Consider the following 23,614-nt stretch of genomic DNA (forward strand, 5'->3'; position numbering starts at 1 on the left):
TGTGTTTGTCTCACTTGAATGTTTTGACCCCCCTTAGCCCAGTCTCTAAGGGCGAGTGTTGTCGTTTTGGCCATTTGGGGCAGTTTCTCTGTGTGTGCTCAGTTGAGCTGCAGAGAAAACACTCTCCACGGATCAGCCTCCCCATTTTGGCCCTGTGCGGTTCCCTAACAACGTCAGCAGGGGGAGCTGTTGCCCCACAAAGCGCTGCGGTTGTGGAGCATGGGGAGGGCGGCCCCTTTTCGAACCCGGAAGGGAGAGGGGCGGCGCGTATCCGGTCACGTCCTTCGCCTCGCTCCCGACGGCGTTCCTCCAACCGATTGTCTAACCGTATAACGAGATCGATAAGCCCATCTAAATCCCGGGGTTCCTCCTTAGCTACCAGTTGCTCCTTCAGAACCAACGACAGTCCGTTTATGAAGGCGGCGCGGAGCGCAACGTTATTCCAGCCGGACCTTGCAGCCGCGATGCGGAAGTTGACTGCATAAGCGGCTGCGCTCTCGCGTCCCTGTCTCATTGACAGCAGCACAGTTGAAGCGGTCTCTCCTCTGTTAGGGTGATCAAACAGTGTTCTGAACTCCCCCACAAACCCAGTGTATGCTGATAACAACCGTGAGTTCTGTTCCCAGAGCGCCGTAGCCCAGGCGCGTGCTTTACCCCGAAGCAGAGCAATCACATAAGCTATTTTACTAGCATCTGACGCGTACATGACGGGACGTTGTGCGAAGACGAGCGAACACTGCATAAGAAAATCCGCGCATGTCTCCACACAACCTCCGTACGGCTCAGGAGGGCTTATGTATGCTTCAGGGGATGGTGGGAGGGGTTGTTGAACCACCACTGGAACGTTTATATCCTGCACAGGGTCGGCAGGAGGACGAGCTGCAGCAGCGCCCTGAGCGCTCGCCGCCATCTGTACGGAGAGAGCCTCCACCCTGCGGTTCAGGAGGATGTTTTGCTCAGTCATTTGATCCAACCGAGCCGTAAAGGCGGTGAGAATGTGCTGCAGCTCACCAATCACGTCTCCTGCAGACGCCTGCGCTCCCTGCTCTCCCATTGGTCGTTCAACAGCCGGGTAACGCCCCTCGGAGTCCATGACGCTGGCCGAGATATCCTGTTGGGAAAGTGTAGTGACACGGACCCACAACAGGGGGCGCAAATGAACGGTCAATAGATGAGCCAAAATATAACAATTTAATGTTGTGAATGTGCACAACGAACATACAGATAATCTCAGAATATCATAACAGTCAATACACAAAGGTGACGTGTGGGCAGGCTCAAGGATAGAAGACGTCTGTCCTAAGAAGAGCCGGAACCACACGATTTCCGCCGCCCCAGAACCTGGTGAATACTGGAGCCGCCAAGTCCCGAATTCCCAGGTGATCACCGTCCCCGACTGTCGGATCTGGTACTGCTGGCGAAGAACAAAGACAGTCAAGTGTGGGTGTGTGTACACCCAGTAACAACAACGGTGGGAATGCCACCTCCACCTCTCACTCAATAACTTGCAGAGTACTGTAGATTCCTCAGGGGAAAAGAATGCCTTCAGCGCTCTCACAGCTTCCACCGACGGAGGAACTGGTACTCCTGCAAACACTCACAATATACAAATATTGCAATTACAAAACGGCAGAGGATATTACCTCCAATGAAGTATGATATCTCGGCAACGAGGTGGAGATGACGTCTGGTCTTTATGGAGTGAGATGATGTTGAGTAGATGGGTGACAGCTGTCAAGAGGTAATGAGCGACAGCTGTCACCCCGGGCTGTGTCCATGGCGGCAGCGCCCTCTCGTGCCTGAAGCCCGCACTTCAGGCAGGGCGCCCTCTGGTGGTGGGCCAGCAGTACCTCCTCTTCTGGCGGCCCACACAACACACCCTGTATATAAGCCAGTTCATAGAGTACTGCTTTGTGAGGCACGACAATGGATAGAAAACTGAGAGGAGGAGTTGGTGGTCGAGGTGGTCAGCGAAGACAAAGAACAGTAATATCTGATGAAATCAGAGCTACTGTGATTGACCGTGTTCTTGTCCACGGTATGAGCATGAGGATGGACGGACAAAGGGTCCAACCAAACATCAGTAGATTCACTGTGTCCACCAGAATCCCAAGATTTAGAGAAGAGAACAGATAATGACCTGTTCTGACATTATAGTATGTAAATGTTGACATAAAATAATTATTTTGTAGTGGATTAATCATTTGCTCTCAGAGACTGGCTGATGAAACCATCTCTAATCACTCCAGAAGCACAGAGGAATTTTCTCCAGCAGCTTAATTTTCTTGTGCGTTTCATGGGGTGGAGAAAGCGTTTGGAATAATCTCAAAGGTAATTATTTATAATAACATTTCTTTTAGTTTTTAAGTGCATCTATTGTGAATCTTATTTAACTATATTTCTCCTGTTGTGAATCTTAAGAGTGGTTAACGTTTCGCTAGCAGTTAGCTTGCGCTAGCTTGGCTACATGTTTTTTTTATCATTTCTTTTATTACTGTTGCTACCAGTCTAATACTGCTGTTAGTTTTTCAGTGTAACTGCTGTGAATTGTGGCTCATTCTATTCCTGTGTGAATCTTAGGAGTGGTTAGATTTGCATTTTGGTAAGTGGTTAGCTCGCGCTAGCTTGGCTACACCCTTGGACTTTCTGGTACACCGCTTTACACTTTACATAAATCCCACACAATGGTGGCAGATAGGGTGGCTCTTTTAGATAGCCGTGTACATGAACTAGAAATGCTTCTTAGCCCAGAGGAGTTAGATGTTACAGGCACTCCTGATGAGGTTAGTGTTGGGCCAGCTAGCATGCCCATCAACATTAGCCTAGAATGTGGAATGTGGGTTGTGGATGATAGCTTTTGGACCGTAAGTAGGCGGAGGAAGTCACGTAAGGCTTGGTGATCGGTTGCGGTACCCCGATCACACTTGCCACTGCGAACTGGTTTTCTCAATTGGATGTGCCTGTTAGTCCTTTGAGCCCACGGGTGACCTCCACTCCTATATCCAGGCCAAAACGCAGGGCTCTAGTGACAGGGGATTCTAGCGCTCGCAAAGTCAGGTTACAGATGCTGGCTGACATTGAATGTATTTCTGGGGCCAGAGCTCCAGACATTGACTCTCATCTCAGGGTGCTGATGTTGCAGAAGGGTAGACAGACAAAGTAAAATGACACTAGATATAGCCACATAGTTATTCACATCGGCACCAATGATGTCAGGATGAAGCACTCTGAGGTCACAAAAATGGCATAGAGAGGACTTGTGACCTTGCAAGAAAGATGTGTCAGCATCAATTAATAGTCTCTGGCCCCCTCCCCTCCCGGGGTAATGATGTTAGTTTAGCAGGCTGACATCTTTAAATAGGTGGCTAGTGTAATTTTGTAGATAGCAAGGCTTTAGTTTTTTGATAACTGACTTTCGTTTTGAGGCTGCCATGGCTTGCTCATGCCAGATAGCCTTCACCCTATTGGGGAAGGTGTCACCATCTTGTCTGCGAACGTAGATAGAACTCTACAGGGAGGCTCTACTATCACTCTACAGTGATAGTGCAGTGCATGTTCCAGGGAGGGCAATTTGTGGCCTGTCTCAGCAGACGTGTATGTAAAAATCATAGAAGGATATGCTTTGCAAACTTAGTACCCATTACTACATTGGATGATGTTAAAATTGAGAATGGCCCACTGGCTGTTTCAGCAATATCAAATATTTTGTGTTTGCTACCTACAACCCACATGGAATGTCTCAAACCTAAACCTACTTCCAGGCATGCTACTTGGGAACCACCCTAAAATACAAACAGCCCAACTATCAACCCCACTGAGGTCCTTAGTCTGGGTCTTATTAACATAAGTTCACTGTCCACATAATCACTGTTGATTAATGATCTAATTATGGATCACCACTTAGATATGATTGGGTTATGTGAAACCTGGCTTAAACCTACAGCTGTCCTTCCCTTTAATGAGGCCTGCCCACCGGAGTACACATTTAGTCACATCCCACATGAAGCGAAGCAAGGTGGGGGTGTTGCTGTTATTTATATCAAGGCTGTGGGACAAAGAAGGCTGGAGACAAATGCAGGACTCGACAACATCGCTCTGGTTCAATGAGGCGTTTACAGGCTCAGCAGGGTTCGGTACACAGAGAGGCAGTCCAAGAGAAGCAAACAAATCAAAAACATCAGGCAATAGCGTGGTCAATATAACAGGCAGGTGGTCAAAACACAACGTGGAAGCAGGACTTAGAATGAACAAGAAACAGAGCTACTGTAGAAGCGATGGCACAGGGCACAGCGATCAGGTGAAAAACCAGTGCAGCCAGTGGTGTTTAAATACTCCCAGTGATAAGCTGTAGATAGAAAACACGTGTGGAAAAAATCCAGAACAGGGCGTGACCCAACCAGAGTGAAATGCCCCCACCAAACTCGAAGAAAGGTAGACAAGAGAAATGGGGACCAGAAAACCCAAGCAAGACACCCAGCCAGAAAAATAACTTAATCCAAAAACAAAGCCCAACAGCACAATATCAGAACATGACAACAGAACTAAGTTAAGCACAATAATAAGACAAAACACAATACGTGCAAATTTATAAATCTAGGTTTAGTTTATTAGCTGTTGAGGGTCACAAATATAATTCATTTGAACATCTGATTCTCTGCTCTGCCCACGATGCTAGGTATTGCCAAGGTCACCAGAATAAAAATCAGCTATATTACTTTGTCACTGTATATAGGCCCCCTGGCCCATACTTAGATGACTTTGGTGAGTTTATCTCTAACTTGTCAACTAGAGCAGATAACATTCTGTTTATTGGTGACTTCAACATTCATATAAATAGGCCTTTTGATCCCCTCTTCAAATCATTTATGAAAATTATGGCTGTATTAGGATTTCAGCAATGCATTCAGGACTCGACACACATTAGTGGAAATACCCTGGATTTGGTTCTTGCATATGGTATTGCTGTCACAAATATTGACATCATGCCTCTTGCATTGGTGGTTTCTGATTACTCACTTATCAGGTTTACAATTTCACTGCCATGTTTAGTGGGACAGCGTTATTTATCATTGCAGCAACACAACTCCTCAACTACAACTGAACTCACAGGTAGACTGCCTGATATCTTAGCTTCACATTTGGAAAATGCCCAGTCAGTAAAGAGTCTTGTGGACAGTTTAAACTCAGCACTCAAAACTGCACTCGAAATGATTGTGCCACCTATATTAAAACCACGCTCCCCCCAAAACACAGTCACCTTGATTCAGTGATTACTTGCATGACCTCAAACATAAGGCTAGAGGTCTAGAACGAAAATGGCGTAGTTCAAAATTAGAAGTATACCACCTCGCATGGCGTGATACTATCTTAGACTATAAGCATGCATTACTGGCTGCAAAGTGGATCTATTACTCTGATTTGATCAACAAAAACAAGCATCACTCAAAGTTCTTGTTTGACATGGTGGCAACTTATTCATGGACAACCACCTGTAGTTCGCTCTCCTTTTACAGCACAAGATTTCTTGGATTACTTTGAGAAGAAAATAGAAGACATCAGGTTAAACATATCCCAGCATGCCTTAACCCAGACGCTACACCCTGCTATTGAGGTGGGCGCCAATACTGAGGTATTACCTAGATTTACAGACTTTAATAGTATCTCACTAGGCATGCTGACAAAACTCGTAATGGCTACAAAAAGCACAACCTGCTTATTTGATCCTATACCAACAAAACTGTGTAAGGACCTGTGGTCCACTCTTGGGCCGACTGTGCTGGAAATGATTAATCTCTCATTAACTTCTGGATCTGTTCCTAAATGTTTCAAATCGGCAGTGATTAAACCATTACTTAAGAAACCTAATCTTGACCCTAGTGTATTGAAAAACTATAGGCCGATATGAAATCTGTCATTTTGCTCAAAATTCTGGAAAAAGTGGTGTCATGGCAGCTTGTAGATTATCTTACTGAGAATAATCTTTTTGAGCCACTTCAGCCTACTTTTAGAAAATGTCATTCCACAGAGACGGCTCTCACTAAAGTGCTGAATGATCTTCTGCTTGCAATGGATTCAGACACCACTACAGTTCTGGTGCTGTTAGATCTCAGTGCTGCGTTTGATACCGTGAATCATCATATTCTACTTGATAGGCTAGAAAATCATTTTGGGATTACTGGGCGTGCCCTTGCGTGGTTGACGTCATATCGTTCTCACTGTGTTTTATACAATAACACTACCTCTAACCTTAGTGACATTTGGAATTTGGAATTCCACAGGGGTCCGTCTTAAGCCCCTTGCTTTCCTCCCTTTATATAGCACCCCTTGTGTTGTGTGGGCCGCTGAAGAGGAGGTACTGCTGGCCCACCATCACCAGATGGCGCCCTGCTTGGAGTGCGGGCTTCAAGCACGAGAGGGCGCCGGAGCCACTGGGAGTGACAGCTGTCACTCTTCATCAGCACCAGCTGTCACTCAGCCAACTCATCATCATCTCCATAAAGGCCGGACTGCGACTCCACCTCCTCGCCGAGAAATCAACTACCAATCAGGTAATTTTCTCTGCTGACTCAAAAACATTGAGTAATAATCTGAACTTCTTTGCAGCCGTTTTCCTGTGGTGTGTCCTTATCTGTGGGATTGGCGTTTGGTGTGATCAGCGACGGCTTCGCTTCACACCCCAACCAGATAAGTGGTTAGACAGGAGCTGCACGAGTGTGTGATTGGAGGTGGAGGTGCTCCCTCCTTACTGAATACAGACTGTGGGGTTACTGAGTGTGCGACCTCACACTCATTTGGACTGTCTCTGTTCTCTGCCAGCAGTACTGGGTCTGACTGCTGAAGACAGCGGCCACCTGGGGCGCAGGGCTTGGCGGCTCCGGTGTTCTTCAGCTCCGTTGGCAGTGGAAGCTGTGTGGATCCGGCTTTTCTCTCGCCAGGCGTCTTCTATCGTCGAGCCTGCCCACACGTCACCTGGTGTATGATTGACAGTCACTATATTGTTGTTGTCTGTACGTTGTTGTGTGATTCACAACATTAAATTGTTACTTTTGGCTTATCCATTGTCCGTTCATTAACGCCCCCTGTTGTGGGTCCGTGTCACGACACTTTCACAACAGGATTTCTCGGCCAGCGTCATGGATCCTGAGGGGCGTCAACCATCGCTTGAACAGCCAATGGAAGAGCGAGGTGCACAGGCGCCAGCAGGAGGCGTGTTGGGTGAGCTGCAGCACATCTTAACCGCCTTTACCGCTCGGTTGGACTTAGTTACCGAGCAGAGCAGTGTTCTCAATCGTAGGATGGAGGCTCTCACCGCCCAGGTGGAAGCGCGTGCTCAGGGCGCTGCTGCAGCACCTCCTCCTGCTGACCGTGTGCCAGAAACAGACATTCCGCTGGTCGTTCAACGAACCCCCCCACCTTCCCCTGAAGCATACATAAGCCCTCCGGAGCTGTACGGCTGTGTGGAGATGTGCGCGGACTTCTTGATGCAGTGCTCGCTCGTCTTTTCACAGCGTCCCGTCATGTACACGTCAGACGCTAGCCGGGTGGCTTACGTTATAAATTTGCTTCGAGGAGAGGCACGCGCCTGGGCTACGGCGCTTTGGGAGCAGAATTCACGGCTCCTAACTGTTTATACTGAGTTTGTGAGGGAGTTCCGACAGGTGTTCGACCACCCTCATAGAGGCGAGACCGCTTCAAGTGTGCTGCTGTCGATACGGCAGGGGCGTCGGAGCGCAGCGAAGTATGCAGTTGACTTCCGCATCGTGGCAGCGCAAGCCGGCTGGAATGCTGTTGCGCTCCGCGCCGCCTTTGTAAACGGACTGTCTCTGGTCCTTAAGGAGCACCTGGTGGCGAAGGACGAGCCGCGGGATTTAGATGGGCTTATCGACCTGGTTATACGGTTAGACAACCGATTAACGGAACACCGACGGGAGCGAGGCGAGGGGCGTGGTCAAGCACAAGCCGTCCCTCTTCCTCCCGGGTCCGAAAGGAAGCCGACTTCCCCACGCTCCACTGCCAGGGCTCTCCACGTTACAACAGCTCCCCCTGCTGACGTTGCTATGGAAACGAGCAGGGCCAAAAAACGATCAGACCAGAGACAAAGGAGGCTGATCCGTGGAGAGTGTTTTCTCTGCAGCTCTACCGAGCACACACAGAGAGAATGCCCCAAACGGTCAAAACAGCAGCACTCGTCCTTAGAGACTGGGCTAAGGGTGGGTCACAACACCCACGTGGGGAGACCCCGACGATCTGCACGTATCCCAGTCACGATCCTGAGTGGGGATCTAACCCTTCACACCCCAGCACTGGTGGACACGGGGTCGGAGGGGAATCTGCTGGATAGCAGATGGGCAAGGGAGGTTGGGCTCCCTCTAGTGGCCTTACCGTCACCATTGTCGGTGCGGGCACTAGATGGTACCCTTCTTCCAATAATCACACACCAGACACAGCCAGTGACATTGGTGGTGTCTGGGAATCACAGGGAAGAGATTGTGTTTTATGTAACACCTTCTACCTCCCGAGTGATTTTGGGTTTTCCATTGGTGTTAAAACACAATCCCCGGATTGATTGGCTGTCTGGGGTTGTGGTACAGTGGAGCGAAACCTGCCACCGGGAGTGTTTAGCATCCTCGGTTCCACCCGGTGTGACAGCTAAGGAGGAGGTTTTAGTCCCCCCCAATCTGGCGGCGGTGCCAGCCGAGTACTACGACCTTGCTGACGTCTTCAGCAAGGATCTGGCACTCACGCTGCCCCCGCACCATCCGTGCAATTGTGCCATTGATTTGATACCGGGCGCTGAGTACCCGTCCAGCAGGCTGTACAACCTCTCACATCCGGAACGCGAATCAATGGAGACCTACATCCGGGACTCGTTAGCTGCCGGGTTGATCCGGAACTCCACCTCCCCGATGGGTGCTGGTTTCTTTTTTGTGGGTAAGAAGGACGGCGGACTCCGTCCATGCATTGATTACAGAGGGCTGAACGAGATCACGGTTCGCAACCGATACATGTTACCTCTGTTGGATTCAGTGTTCACGCCCCTGCATGGAGCCCAAATTTTCACGAAATTGGATCTTAGGAATGCTTATCACCTGGTTCGGATCCGGGAGGGAGACGAGTGGAAGACGGCATTTAACACCCCGTTAGGTCACTTTGAGTACCTGGTCATGCTGTTCGGCCTCACCAATGTGCCCGCGACGTTCCAAGCGTTGGTTAATGACGTCTTGCGGGAGTTCCTGCATCGGTTTGTCTTCGTATATCTAGACGATATACTCATCTTTTCTCCGGATCCTGAGACCCATGTCAAGCATGTACGTCATGTCCTACAGCGGTTGTTGGAGAACCGGCTGTTTGTGAAGGGCGAGAAGTGTGAGTTCCACCGCACTTCTTTGTCTTTCCTGGGGTTCATAATCTCCTCCAACTCCGTCACCCCTGATCCGGCCAAGGTTGCGGCGGTGAGAGATTGGCCCCAACCAACGAACCGTAGGAAACTACAACAGGTCCTCGGTTTTGCAAATTTCTACCGGAGGTTCATCAAGGGCTACAGTCAGGTAGTTAGCCCCCTGACAGCCCTGACCTCCACAAAAGTCCCCTTCACCTGGTCGGATCGGTGCGAAGCCGCGTTTAGGGAATTGAAACGCCGGTTCTCGACTGCACCGGTTCTGGTGCAGCCCGATCCCAAGCGCCAGTTTGTTGTTGAAGTGGATGCCTCTGACTCAGGGATAGGAGCCGTGCTGTCCCAGAGCGGGGTGTCCGACAAGGTTCTCCATCCATGTGCCTACTTTTCCCGCAGGTTGACCCCAGCTGAACGGAACTATGACGTCGGCAACCGGGAACTTCTTGTGGTGAAGGAGGCTCTTGAGGAGTGGAGACACCTGTTGGAGGGAGCATCGGTACCATTCACGGTTTTCACAGACCATCGGAACCTGGAGTACATCCGGACCGCGAAGCGTCTGAACCCCAGGCAAGCCCGCTGGTCGCTGTTCTTCGGGCGTTTTGACTTCCAGATCATCTACCGCCCCGGGACAAAGAACCAACGGTCTGACGCCCTGTCCCGGGTGCATGAAGAGGAGGTCAAGACCGAGCCGTCAGACCCCCCTGACACCATCATCCCCGAGTCCACTGTCGTGGCCACCCTTACCTGGGACGTGGAGAAGACTGTCCGGGAGGCCCTGACACGGAGCCCGGACCCGGGGACAGGTCAGAAGGACAAGCTGTACGTCCCACCAGAGGCCAGGGCTGCGGTCCTTGACGTCTGTCACGGTTCCAAGCTCTCCTGTCATCCAGGGGTGCAAAGGACCGTGGCAGTGGTCCGGCAGCGCTTCTGGTGGGTGTCTATGGAAGCCGACGTCCGGGAATATGTCCAGGCCTGCACCACCTGTGCCAGGGGCAAAGCTGACCACCACAAGGCCCAAGGCCTCCTCCAGCCTCTGCCCGTGCCTCATCGCCCCTGGTCTCATATTGGCCTGGACTTTGTCACGGGCCTCCCGCCGTCCCAGGGAAACACCACCATCTTAACGATAGTGGACTGGTTCTCCAAGGCGGCCCACTTCGTGGCCCTCCCGAAGCTCCCGACGGCCCAGGAGACTGCAGACCTCCTGGTCCACCACGTCGTGCGTCTGCATGGGATTCCAGCAGACATTGTCTCAGATCGTGGTCCTCAGTTCTCCTCCCAGGTCTGGAGGAGTTTCTGCAGGGAACTGGGGGCCACCATCAGTCTCTCGTCTGGGTACCACCCCTAGACGAACGGGCAGGCAGAGCGGACTAACCAGGAACTGGAGCAGGCCCTCCGCTGCCTGACCTCTGCGCACCCGACGGCCTGGAGTGACCATCTGGCCTGGATCGAGTACGCTCATAATAGCCAAGTCTCATCTGCCACCAGCCTCTCCCCGATGGGGGGGGGGTTTGGGGTACCAGCCCCCATTGTTTCCACTGGTGGAGGGAGAGGTCGGCGTGCCCTCGGTCCAGGCCCATCTGAGGAAGTGCCGTCGGGTGTGGCATACCGCCCGCTCTGCCCTGCTCAGAGCCCGGACGAGGGCTAAGGCCCATGCAGACCGCCGGCGTTCCCCGGCCCCTGCATATCAGCCCGGGCAGGAGGTTTGGTTATCCACTAAGGACATCCCCCTGCAGGTGGAATCCCAGAAACTTAAGGACAGGTACATCGGGACCATTTCTAATACTCAAAGTCCTCAGTCCGGCCGCAGTGAATGCTGCAGCTAGAGTACTGACGGGGACTAGAAGGAGAGAGCATATCTCACCCATACTGGCCTCTCTTCATTGGCTTCCTGTTAATTCTAGAATAGAATTTATAATTCTTCTTCTTACTTATAAAGTTTTGAATAATTAGGTCCCATTTTATCTTAGGGACCTCATAGTACCATATCACCCCAATAGAGCGCTTCGCTCTCAGACTGCAGGCTTACTTGTAGTTCCTAGGGTTTGTAAGAGTAGAATGGGAGGCAGAGCCTTCAGCTTTCAGGCTCCTCTCCTGTGGAACCAGCTCCCAATTCAGATCAGGGAGACAGACACCCTCTCTACTTTTAAGATTAGGCTTAAAACTTTCCTTTTTGCTAAAGTTTATAGTTAGGGCTGGATCAGGTGACCCTGAACCATCCCTTAGTTATGCTGCTATAGACGTAGACTGCTGGGGGGTTCCCATGATGCACTGTTTCTTTCTCTTTTTGCGCTGTATGCACCACTCTGCATTTAATCATTAGTGATTGATCTCTGCTCCCCTCCACAGCATGTCTTTTTCCTGGTTCTCTCCCTCAGCCCCAACCAGTCCCAGCAGAAGACTGCCCCTCCCTGAGCCTGGTTCTGCTGGAGGTTTCTTCCTGTTAAAAGGGAGTTTTTCCTTCCCACTGTAGCCAAGTGCTTGCTCACAGGGGGTCGTTTTTATTGTATGGCCTTGCCTTACAATATAAAGCGCCTTGGGGCAATTGTTTGTTGTGATTTGGCGCTATATAAAAAAAATTGATTGATTGATTGATTGATTGATTGGTATATGGCATTGGAGAACATAAAGAAGGAATCATATCCTTAAACCTAGTTACAGTGCTTTCTGAAAGACTTCTACCGTAATGAAACTTATTCCTCACTGCTGGGTAGTCCATCAGAGTAAATGTAAATGTTATTAAAAAATGATCAGACAGAAGGGAGTTTTCAGGGAATACTGTTAAGTCTTCTATTTCCATACCATAAGTCAGAACAAGATCTAAGATATGATTAAAGTGGTGGGTGGACTCATTTACATTTTGAGCAAAGCCAATCGAGTCTAACAATAGATTAAATGCAGTGTTGAGGCTGTCATTCTCAGCAGTCTATAAGCACATGCAATATCAATATCAGTGCTCAGATGACAGTAGCTTCTGTTTAAGGTGCAAGTTGCAATAAACTGTGATGCCAAGCGCTAAGGATACATGCTATCCAGTCACAGCAGATGAAACTTTTTTTACTACTGAGCAAACATCATTGTTAGACTTTTTTAGGTTCAGTGATTCCATGGCGTGTAGATGTTATGGCGTCAGTGACCCCATGACCTTGGCAGAGGTTTGCACTCTCTGAGTGCTTCTAGTTATTGTGATATTATTATTATTATTAATGACTGTTTATAAGAGGTTTTCCCAGGAATCAAAGCACAAAACAAACTAAAAATAAAGTAAAATAATAAATGCTAATAAGAAAGGTACGCAACAGCAAAATGCTGACATATACTGTATTTGTTGTCTTTCTGATACCTGATTCGGGTTTTTGTTCTGTCTGTTTGAGGTGCAGCTCCATCCATTGTTTTTCTTCTGCAGGCCTCACGTCTTGTGCACCAGCATGGATTCCCAAAACTCTCCCAAAATTTCCTGTATATTTGTATTGTAAATTAGCACGGTTCAAGCAGAGGGTCATCCCTTTGAGTCTGGTCTGCTTGAGGTTTCTTCCTCCAATCATCAGAGGGAGTTTTTCTTACCACTGTTGCCTGTGTTCTTGCTGTGGCGTTCGGTAAGGTTAGACCTTACTTGTGTGAAGCAACTTGAGGCAACTTTGTTGTGATTTGGTGCTATATAAATGAAAATAAATTGGAATTGAAATTGGCAGAGCCGTGAGAGACGAAAACGTTAGTGGTCTCTGTGACCAGGACTGGGACCCTGGACTTTAGACCACCATTAGTTATTGAACACATATTTGTGTGTGGATTAACAACAGTTCTGTGGGATTAATCATTAACCAACTAGCCCCGCCCACTTCAGCAGACTGCACAGATAAACCAAAGTGGACGAAGTAACAACTCAGGCATCATAAATTCTAACTTATTTGCCACCAGCTAGCAGCTAATGCTAACTGATCAATATTTAATATCACTTTGTTACTTTAATCACTTTAATAACACTTTGTTTACAAACAAGGTTAACATAACCAGTTTCTGGACAATAAGTCAACCACAGGAATTTACTTTGGGGGAAATTCATGCAGTTGTATTTGCAACAACTCAGAGAAGGCTGACCTGATTACCAGCAGGTCCTGTGGCTCCAGGATGCCATGGTCTCCTTTGGATGACAGAGACGCTGTGACGGAAGCGAGGCGCTTGCTAATTAAGATGCTCCCCATCTGTTCTGTCTCCAAATGTTTTCACTTTCAGCAAGCAGCGACTCAGCAGCCCGTAACTGGGTTCATCAACCCGCTGATCCACCTGTACCGTGAGGTCTTAGCACAGGTTTCAAAGCCTGAACTGGAATTGAAATACTTATCTAGTGAGGTCTGATAACTCATAAAAACTGAGTCAGGGTGTACAAAGGAGATTAGTGAGAGAAGCGACCGAGACAAACATGACGACCTGAGAGACTGTGACTGGAGAAAACTGTGTCTGCCACTTCAACAGTCACAGCTTCAGTGGCTGTGATTAGAGACATTAGTTTGATAAAGTGGAACATGTAAAGCCTTGTCGAGGGAGAAGACTTGCGGTGTCTTGGCTTAACCTCTGACCTTTGACCTAATGTGATGTTTGCTGTGTGCAGGTGCAGTGGCTGTGCATTAATCCCAAATACAAAGTGAAGAAGAAGAACTACAGGAATTCTGGGATCGTTATTCTGAATCAGTGCAAGGTGACATCACTGTCAATGTGTCGTCGTTGTATTAGCAAAATCAATGTGTCACTGAGTCATAGAATCACTGAGTCATAGAATCACTGAGTCACAGAATCACTGAGTCACAGAATCACTGAGTCCCAGAGTCACTGAGTCATAGAATCACTGAGTCACAGAATCACTGAATCACAGTCACAGAATCACTGAGTCACAGAATCACTGAGTCCCAGAGTCACTGAGTCATAGAATCACTGAGTCACAGAATCACTGGAATCACAGTCACAGAATCACAATCACAGAGTTACAGAATCACTGAGTCACAGAATCACTGAGTCATAGAATCACTGAGTCACAGAATCACTGAGTCATAGAATCACTGAGTCACAGAATCACTGAATCACAGTCACAGAATCACAATCACAGAGTTACAGAATCACTGAGTCACAGAATCACAATCACAGAATCACCGAGTCAATGAATCACTGAGTCACAGAATCACTGAGTCACTGAGTCTCAGAATCATAATCACTGAGTCACATAATTGCAGAATTACAAATCACAGAATCACTGAGTCACAGAATCACAATCACAGAGTCACTGAGTCACAGAATCACAATCAGAGTCACTGAGTCACAGAATCACAATCACAGAATCACTGAGTCACAGAATCACAGTCACAGAGTCACTGAGTCACAGAATCACAATCACAGAATCACTGAGTGACAGAATCACAGAGTCACAGAATCACAATCACAGAATCACTGAGTCACAGAATCACAATCACAGAATCACTGAGTCACAGAATCAGAGTCACAGAATCACAAATCACAGAATCACTGAGTGACAGAATCACAGAATTACAACTCACAGAATCACTGAGTCACAGAATCACAGAATCAGAGTCACAGAATCACAGAGTCACAGAATCACAATCACAGAATCACAGATTCACAGAATCACTGAGTCACAGAATCACTGAGTCACTGAGTATCAGAATCATAATCACTGAGTCACAGAATCACAGAATCACAATCACAGAATCACTGAGTCACAGAATCACAGAGTCACAGAATCACAGAGTCACAGAATCACAATCACTGAGTCACAGAATCACAGAATTACAAATCACAGAATCACTGAGTCACAGAATCACAGAATCAGAATCACTGAGTCACAGAATCACAGATTCACAGAATCACTGAGTCACAGAATCAGTGGGTCACAGAATCACAATCACAGAGTCACAGAATCACTGAGTCACAGATTCACAGAGTCACTGAGTCTCAAATCACAATCACAGAATCACTGAGTCACAGAATCACAGAATTACAAATCACAGAATCACTGAGTCACAGAATCACTAAGTCACAGAATCACAATCACAGAGTCACTGAGTCACAGTCACAGAATCAGAATCACTGAGTCACAGAATCACAGTCACAGAATCACTGAGTCACAGAATCACAGAATTACAAATTACAGAATCACTGAGTCACATAATCACAATCACAGAGTCACAATCACAGAATCACTGAGTCACAGAATCACAATCACAATCACTGAGTCACAGAATCACAGGATTACAAATCAGAGAATCACCAAGTCACAGAATCACTGAGTTACAGAATCAGTGAGTCACAGAATCAGAGTCACAGAATCACAAATCACAGAATCACTGAGTCACAGAATCACAGATTCACAGAATCACTGGGTCACAGAATCACAATCACAGAATCACAGAGTCACAGATTCACAGAGTCACTGAGTCTCAGAATCACAATCACAGAATCACTGAGTCACAGAATCACAGAATCACTGAGTCACAGAATCACAGAATTACAAATCACAGAATTACTGAGTCACAGAATCACAATCACAGAATCACTGAGTCGCAGAATCACAGAATTACAAATCACAGAATCACTGAGTCACAGAATCACAATCACAGCATCACTGCCATGTTGTGTGGGCCGCTGAAGAGGAGGTACTGCTGGCCCACCACCACAAGATGGCGCCCTGCTTGAAGTGCGGGCTTCAAGCACGAGAGGGCGTCGGCTTTGCTGGAGGTGACAGCTGTCATTAATCAACACAAGCTGTCACCCATCACCACCACTACAAAGACCGGACTGCAACTCCACCTCCTCGCCGAGAAATCAACTACCATTCAGGTAATTTCTCTGCTGACTGACACTTTGTGTGTAATAACCTGAACTTCTGTTGCAGCCGTTTTCCTGGAGTGTGTCCTTATCTGAGGGATTGGCGTTTGGTGTGACAGCGATGGCTTCGCCTCACACCCCAACCCAGATAAGTGGTTGACCAGGAGCTGCACGAGTGTGTGTGATTGGAGGTGGAGGTTTTCCCTCCTTTACTTAATACAGACTGTGGGATTACTGAGTGTGCGAACTCACACTCATCTGGACTGTCTCTGTTCTCTGCCAGCAGTACCGGGTCTGACTGCTGAAGACAGCGGCCACCTGGGGCGCAGGGCTTGGCGGCTCCGGTGTTCTTCAGCTCCGTTGGTGTTGGAAGCTGTGTGGGGATCCAGCTCTTCTCTCTCCAGGCGTCTTCTATCGTCGAGCCTGCCCACACGTCACCTGGTGTATGATTGACAGTCCACCATATTGTTATTGTCTGTACGTTGTTGTGCGATTCACAACATTAAATTGTTACTTTTTGGCTTATCCATTGTCCGTTCATTAACGCCCCCTGTTGTGGGTCTGTGTCACGACACTTTCACAACAGCCACATAATCATTGAGTCACAGAGTCACAATCACAGAATCACTGAGTCACAGAATCACAGTATTACAAATCACAGAATCACCAAGTCAGAGAATCACTGAGTCACAGAATCAGTGAGTCACAGAATCAGAGTCACAGAATCACAAATCACAGAATCTCTGAGTCACAGAATCACAATCACAGAATCACTGCCACATAATCACTGAGTCACAGAGTCACAGAATCAGAATCACTGAGTCACAGAATTACAATCACAGAATCACTGAGTCACAGAATCACAAAATTACAATTCACAGACTCATCGAGTCACAGAATCACAGTCATAGAGACACAGAGTAAAAGGTTTCAGCTCTGGGCTAAAATAAAAAGTATTTCACACAGTTTGAGCTGGGTGTAGGTTTTTCCTCATAAATTAGTCATAAATTAGCTCCTGTATTGTGCTGGTTTGTAGTCCTGTGAGCTTTGTTGCTGTCAGGCTCGCCACCAAACGTGATTCTAAAAACTCCAATGGAACAGCGGCAGCATTGAACCAGAACCTCATCCTTCAACGGGTTCCTGGTGAAACAGCCTGTCTCATTAAGCTTAACTTGAGAGTAACATGGAGTCATCACCGTGTGGACCCCCAACCATTAAGGATTGACACAGGGGTCTAGTACCATGTATTCCTCCATCCGTCAACCAAGGAACCACACCACAACCAATCAGCAGACTGGAAAGTAACTATCTGTCAGCTGCAGCCAGGTAAAGCGTGGGTGTGTCTTTGACCTGGCAAAATGTGGGTGTGTCCTTGTCTAGGTGAAACATGGGAGTGTCCTTGTCCATCTGCAGTCTCTGGGGTCCTGTGTCCTGGATCATGTCCACAGAAACTCCCACATGTGGTGTCTGATGTTCCCTCACAGTGTCAGTGATCCTCCTCATCTGAGTCTCACTAAGTAACTGTTCATTGGACACAAAGTCATTCCAGCAGAAACCAAATATCCTCTACAGAGACCTGGGACCAAAGACATCCAGTCCTCACCTGAGGACACTGATGCAAGTCTGGCAACCAGACAGACAGGAAGCACCCTGAGGGCCATGTGGAATTCCTTTCATGTGGCAGGCCAGTGTGGGGGCCTTATCATTCTGATTCCCAGGTACAGGAAGTGGTTCTGGGAGCACGGAGCTTCTCCATCATGTGAAGTGGTTCTGATGACATCATACTGGGAAGAGACTCTGGGGTAGATAAAGGATGTGGTTCAGCCAGTGAACTGACACAGATAAGAGTCTGTTTTATTGATTCCAGTTCAATTTTGAAAAAAATCTGTCTTTTATTTCTGTTGATTCTGTCGTGGGTTTCTGGAGAAACCAGCTGGCTGTTCCTGCCAAACGCTCTTTGAATGTGGGTCATTCCAGGACCAAATTAAAACCTAAGGATGCTGTGCCTGAGGACACTTGGTTCATGAAGAGCTGCGGCTTCACATTGGCTTCAGACCTACTTAAATATGAGGCGTCACGCACTCACAGTAATAACGGTTCTTGTTCTGAGGAGCCTGGAGTGTTCTACACTTGAGGAGTCTGGGAGAGGAAATTAAAGAGCGTCTTCTTCAAACCAGCGTAATGAGAGCTTGTTCAAGTTATCATGCTAATGACTCCAGTTAACGAGCTTTCGGGATTCATCTGTCTGGTCCAGGCTGGTTTCCTCCTCATCAACTTTAATGACAGTAAACCTGCAGCTGGTCCCGATGGTTCGGTTCTTATTGTGTCCAAGAGGCCACAGACCTGACTGAGTTACATTTAACTGCAATTAATTACAGAGAAATGTGCTTAAAAATTCAGTTTGCAGTAATAGGCTAGGGTTCTATCTTAGGCCCAATTCTTTTTGCTCTGTATCTCCTCCCACTCGGGGAGATATTTAGAAAACATGGCATGTCATACCATTTTTATGCTGATGACTGCCGAATTTACATGCCGATTCTCAAAAATAACCACTGCCCCCGACACCCCTTCTTGACTGTCTCGGTGATGTCAAGGCTTGGTTAGTACAGAATTACTTAAAACTCAACGAGGGAAAAACTGAAATAATTCTGTTTGGCAATTCTCGCTTTGACTTGGGACCTCTCCAAAATTTTGTGCGTCCCAAAGTCACCAGCCTTGGTGTCACCATAGACAGCGATCTTAAACTTGATAAACAGGTTATCGCAGTTTTAAAATCGAGTTTTTTTCACATTCGTCTTTTATCAAAAGTGAAACCTTTTATCCCTTTTAATTTGTTTGAACAAGTCATGCACGCTTTTATTTCTTCTCGTTTAGACTACTGCAATGCACTTTATTCCAGAATTAGCCATAACGCACTTTCCCGACTGCAGTTAGTCCAGAATTCAGCTGCTTGACTTTTAACAGGGGCCAGAAAGCGTGAGCGCATTACCCCAATTTTGGCTTCTCTGCACTGGCTCCCTGTACATTTCATAATTGATTTTAAGATACTTTGTTTGTTTTTAAAGCTCTGAATGGACTGGCCCTGCAATATATCATCAACTGCCTCCAGGTTTACACTCCAGCACGAGCTCTGAGGTCCGAGGGCCAGTCCCAGCTCATGGTGCCTAGGACGAGACTTAAAACTCGAGGGGACAGAGCCTTCTCAGTGGTCGGTCCCAGACTCTGGAACGCTCTGCCCCCACACGTCCGATCTGCTCCCACTGTGGAGTGTTTTAAGTCCCGTCTTAAGGCCCACTTTTATTCTTTGGCTTTTAACACCGCGTGAGTTATACGGCCCTTGTGTCTTATTTTATTTTTATTTTATTGAAATTTATTGTTTTATCATGGTTTTATTTATTTGTGTATTATTTTATCTTATCTATTTTACTGTTATTATTATTAGTAGTATTTTGCGTGTCTATGCTTTTGCTGTGCAGCACTTTGGAGACTTGAGTCTGTTTAAATGTGCTTTATAAATAAAGTGGATTGGATTGGATAATAATTTGGATTCCATTGCACAGAGACACAAACCGTTTGCATATTGCTTTTCTATAAACAGGAGGTTCTTGTTTTGAAGCTCCAGTCTTCATTTATGGTACAAAACTTGTGTCAAACCAGATGCGGATCCGTACTGGATCTTCTGTGGAGAAACACAGCAAAAAGGAGAGAAATAAACTCTGTGCTTTGGATTATTTAGTTCTTCAGATGTGTTTGTTTGTTTGTTTGTTTTGGTGAGATCATATCTGCTGATCCAGAGTAGACCTGAACACACCATCTCATCTTCTGAAGTTCTTTATGTGTATGCACCTTTTTTATAGAATGGGCGGAGTTTAATGATGACGTTTTTGATGTCATGTGTCGTTTACTGTTTGTGTTAATGTTTGTGTTTGCAGATCATTAAGATGCATTCCTTCCTGGACTACATCATGGGGGGCTGTCAGATCCAGTTCATGGTGAGAACATAGACTCATGATCCAGTTCATATTCAGGCCATCGTGCTGCTTCAGATTCCATCACAACTACAAACACCCTGCCTCACAGTAATCCTCACATCTCCATGGTAACGGTAACCAGGGTGATGAGTGTTCCAGTTAAACTGGCAGTGCTCACTCAGACCAGTTAAACCAGTCTGATCCAGCACTGAGCCACTGCCTCACTTAACCACGTTATTTCTACCACCACAAGGGGCCGCCACTCTGTGAAACAGACATGTCGGTTGCTGAAAGGTCGGGTTCAGGTTTTGTGATAATGTGACGAGCAGCGGGTTTGGCTGCTACATTTGAGTCCATACCCATCTGAAAAAAACATGCAGCTCTTTATGTAGCAAGGAAAATAAGCCTCAGTGATTGGCTGAGTGAAGAGGAAGAAGTGGGCGTGAAGGGCAGAGGAAGGTGGAGTTTAAGTGATTTCCCCCGTCAGCTGACACTTCACTTTGTTTATTTTGTGAGACACTGTAGGTTTTTCTTTATCTTTCTCACCTCATCACATCAGAAAGGTGTCAGGTTAAGTCACCTCTGTGAGCAAGTGCTGGTGCCGTGTTTTGGTGCATCCATGACACCACCGGACCACTTTGGGTCCTGGGTGGCAACCACACAGACAGACAACTGGTCCACCCCTACATCTCTATAGTAACTATCTACCTGCTGCAGGCAGGTGCCTCGTGGGTGTGTCTTTGACCTTCTCCAGTCTCTGGGGTCCTCAGCATTGAGACCTCTAAGTGCTGGATCATGTCCACATGGACAACATGTGTTAGCTGACCCGCTGTCATAATGTTAGCAGCATCTTCCTGTTACCTCACTAACGCCATGATGGCGGTTCTTTTGTTACCATGGTGGAGGTTTGTGTTCCCTGATTGGAGGCAGAAATTAATCTTCTTTTTGTATACTCAACAAAAATATAAATGCAACACTTTTGGTTTTGCTCCCATTTTGTATGAGATGAACTCAAAGATCTAAAACTTTTTTCACATACACAATATCACCATTTCCCTCAAATATTGTTCACAAACCAGTCGAAATCTGTGATAGTGAGCACTTCTCCTTTGCTGAGATAATCCATCCCACCTCACAGGTGTGCCATATCAAGATGCTGATTAGACACCATGATTAGTGCACAGGTGTGCCTTAGACTGTCCACAATAAAAGGCCACTCTGAAAGGTGCAGTTTTGTTTCATGGGGGGGGGGGATACCAGTCAGTATCTGGTGTGACCACCATTTGCCTCATGCAGTGCAACACATCTCCTTTGCATCATCCGTGAAGAGAACACCTCTCCAACGTGCCAAATGCCAGCGAATGTGAGCATTTGCCCACTCAAGTCGGTTACGACGACGAACTGGAGTCAGGTTGAGACCCCGATGAGGACGACGAGCATGCAGATGAGCTTCCCTGAGACGGTTTCTGACAGTTTGTGCAGAAATTCTTTGGTTATGCAAACCGATTGTTCCAGCAGCTGTCCGAGTGGCTGGTCTCAGACGATCTTGGAGGTAAACATGCTGGATGTGGAGGTCCTGGGCTGGTGTGGTTACACGTGGTCTGTGGTTGTGAGGCTGGTTGGATGTACTGCCAAATTCTCTGAAACACCTTTGGAGACGGCTTATGGTAGAGAAATGAACATTCAATACACGAGCAACAGCTCTGGTTGACATTCCTGCTGTCAGCATGCCAATTGCACGCTCCCTCAAATCTTGCGACATCTGTGGCATTGTGCTGTGTGATAAAACTGCACCTTTCAGAGTGGCCTTTTATTGTGGGCAGTCTAAGGCACACCTGTGCACTAATCATGGTGTCTAATCAGCATCTTGATATGGCACACCTGTGAGGTGGGATGGATTATCTCAGCAAAGGAGAAGTGCTCACTATCACAGATTTAGACTGGTTTGTGAACAATATTTGAGGGAAATGGTGATATTGTGTATGTGGAAAAAGTTTTAGATCTTTGAGTTCATCTCATACAAAATGGGAGCAAAACCAAAAGTGTTGCATTTATATTTTTGTTGAGTATACTTTTCTATGTGTTTTAGAGTGGCTTTGTCCTGCAGCGCCACCCAGTGTCTTAGTGTTGAATTGGAATCATGAAAGAATGTGAGGGCGATGAATGTTCTCCACGCGTTTGGTCCATTTCTGAAAAGAAACAAGACGATTCGAAAGTGTTAAAGAACAATGCTGTTGGTGTTTGTGATGATGATGAATTCAGCATCTTAGAAATTCACCTTTGACCTTGAAAATTTAGCCATAACTATAATTCTTCATATTGCATATACGTACCTCCAAACCAGCGTTGTCATTATTGCGGCTGTGTTGTGACCCCCGCATTGGCCAGAACGCTGGTGGTAACGTGTGTCAGCTATAACATTTGCTCGTCAAACATGATGAAAGGAGTTGGGAGATAACACATGTGAGAATAACAGTCGATAAAACATCAGCTGCCTGCTAAAAACAATCCTGGATGTTTTCTTCTGCATTCTGGGCCAATTTCTACCAATATGCGATATAGAGAATTGAGCTGTTGAGTGACCAAAAAAAAAAGTCCAACAAAAGTTTTTTTAAATGTTGGCCCCCCACAGATGTCCGCCGCTGTCAGTCGGGTCTGCTGCAGGTTTCTTCCTGTTTGTGTTCTGTGACACTATGTGTTTGTTTACTCTGAAACGGTTCTCTTATTGGTTCCCGTTCCTCTAAAACTTTCTCTCAAAAATTCTTGAAAGGGTAGTTGTAAAACAGCTAACTGATCATCTGCAGAGGAATGGTCTATTTGAAGAGTTTCAGTCAGGTTTTAGAATTCATCATAGTACAGAAACAGCATTAGTGAAGGTTACAAATGATCTTCTTATGGCCTCAGACAGTGGACTCATCTCTGTGCTTGTTCTGTTAGACCTCAGTGCTGCTTTTGATACTGTTGATCATAAAATTTTATTACAGAGATTAGAGCATGCCATAGGTATTAAAGGCACTGCGCTGCGGTGGTTTGAATCATATTTATCTAATAGATTACAATTTGTTCATGTAAATGGGGAATCTTCTTCACAGACTAAGGTTAATTATGGAGTTCCACAAGGTTCTGTGCTAGGACCAATTTTATTCACTTTATACATGCTTCCCTTAGGCAGTATTATTAGACGGTATTGCTTAAATTTTCATTGTTACGCAGATGATACACAGCTTTATCTATCCATGAAGCCAGAGGACACACACCAATTAGCTAAACTGCAGGATTGTCTTACAGACATAAAGACATGGATAACCTCTAATTTCCTGCTTTTAAACTCAGATAAAACTGAAGTTATTGTACTTGGCCCCACAAATCTTAGAAACATGGTGTCTAACCAGATCCTTACTCTGGATGGCATTACCCT

The 23,614-nt window shown here is 46.8% G+C and overlaps 1 protein-coding gene across 1 annotated transcript in view; it reads left to right on the plus strand.

The window, feature by feature from the left end:
- Nucleotides 1-23,614, plus strand: part of cpne4a (copine IVa) — a 160,635-nt gene that overhangs the window by 96,350 nt on the left and 40,671 nt on the right. Inside the window, exons 8-9 of the mRNA XM_034173721.1 lie at nucleotides 14,001-14,087; nucleotides 20,158-20,217. Of these exons, the coding sequence (XP_034029612.1) occupies nucleotides 14,001-14,087; nucleotides 20,158-20,217 (147 nt within the window). The remainder of the gene's footprint in view (nucleotides 1-14,000; nucleotides 14,088-20,157; nucleotides 20,218-23,614) is intronic.

The sequence above is a fragment of the Thalassophryne amazonica genome, chromosome 7 (genome assembly GCF_902500255.1).
Source record: "Thalassophryne amazonica chromosome 7, fThaAma1.1, whole genome shotgun sequence".
Classification (NCBI taxonomy): Eukaryota; Metazoa; Chordata; class Actinopteri; order Batrachoidiformes; family Batrachoididae; genus Thalassophryne; species Thalassophryne amazonica.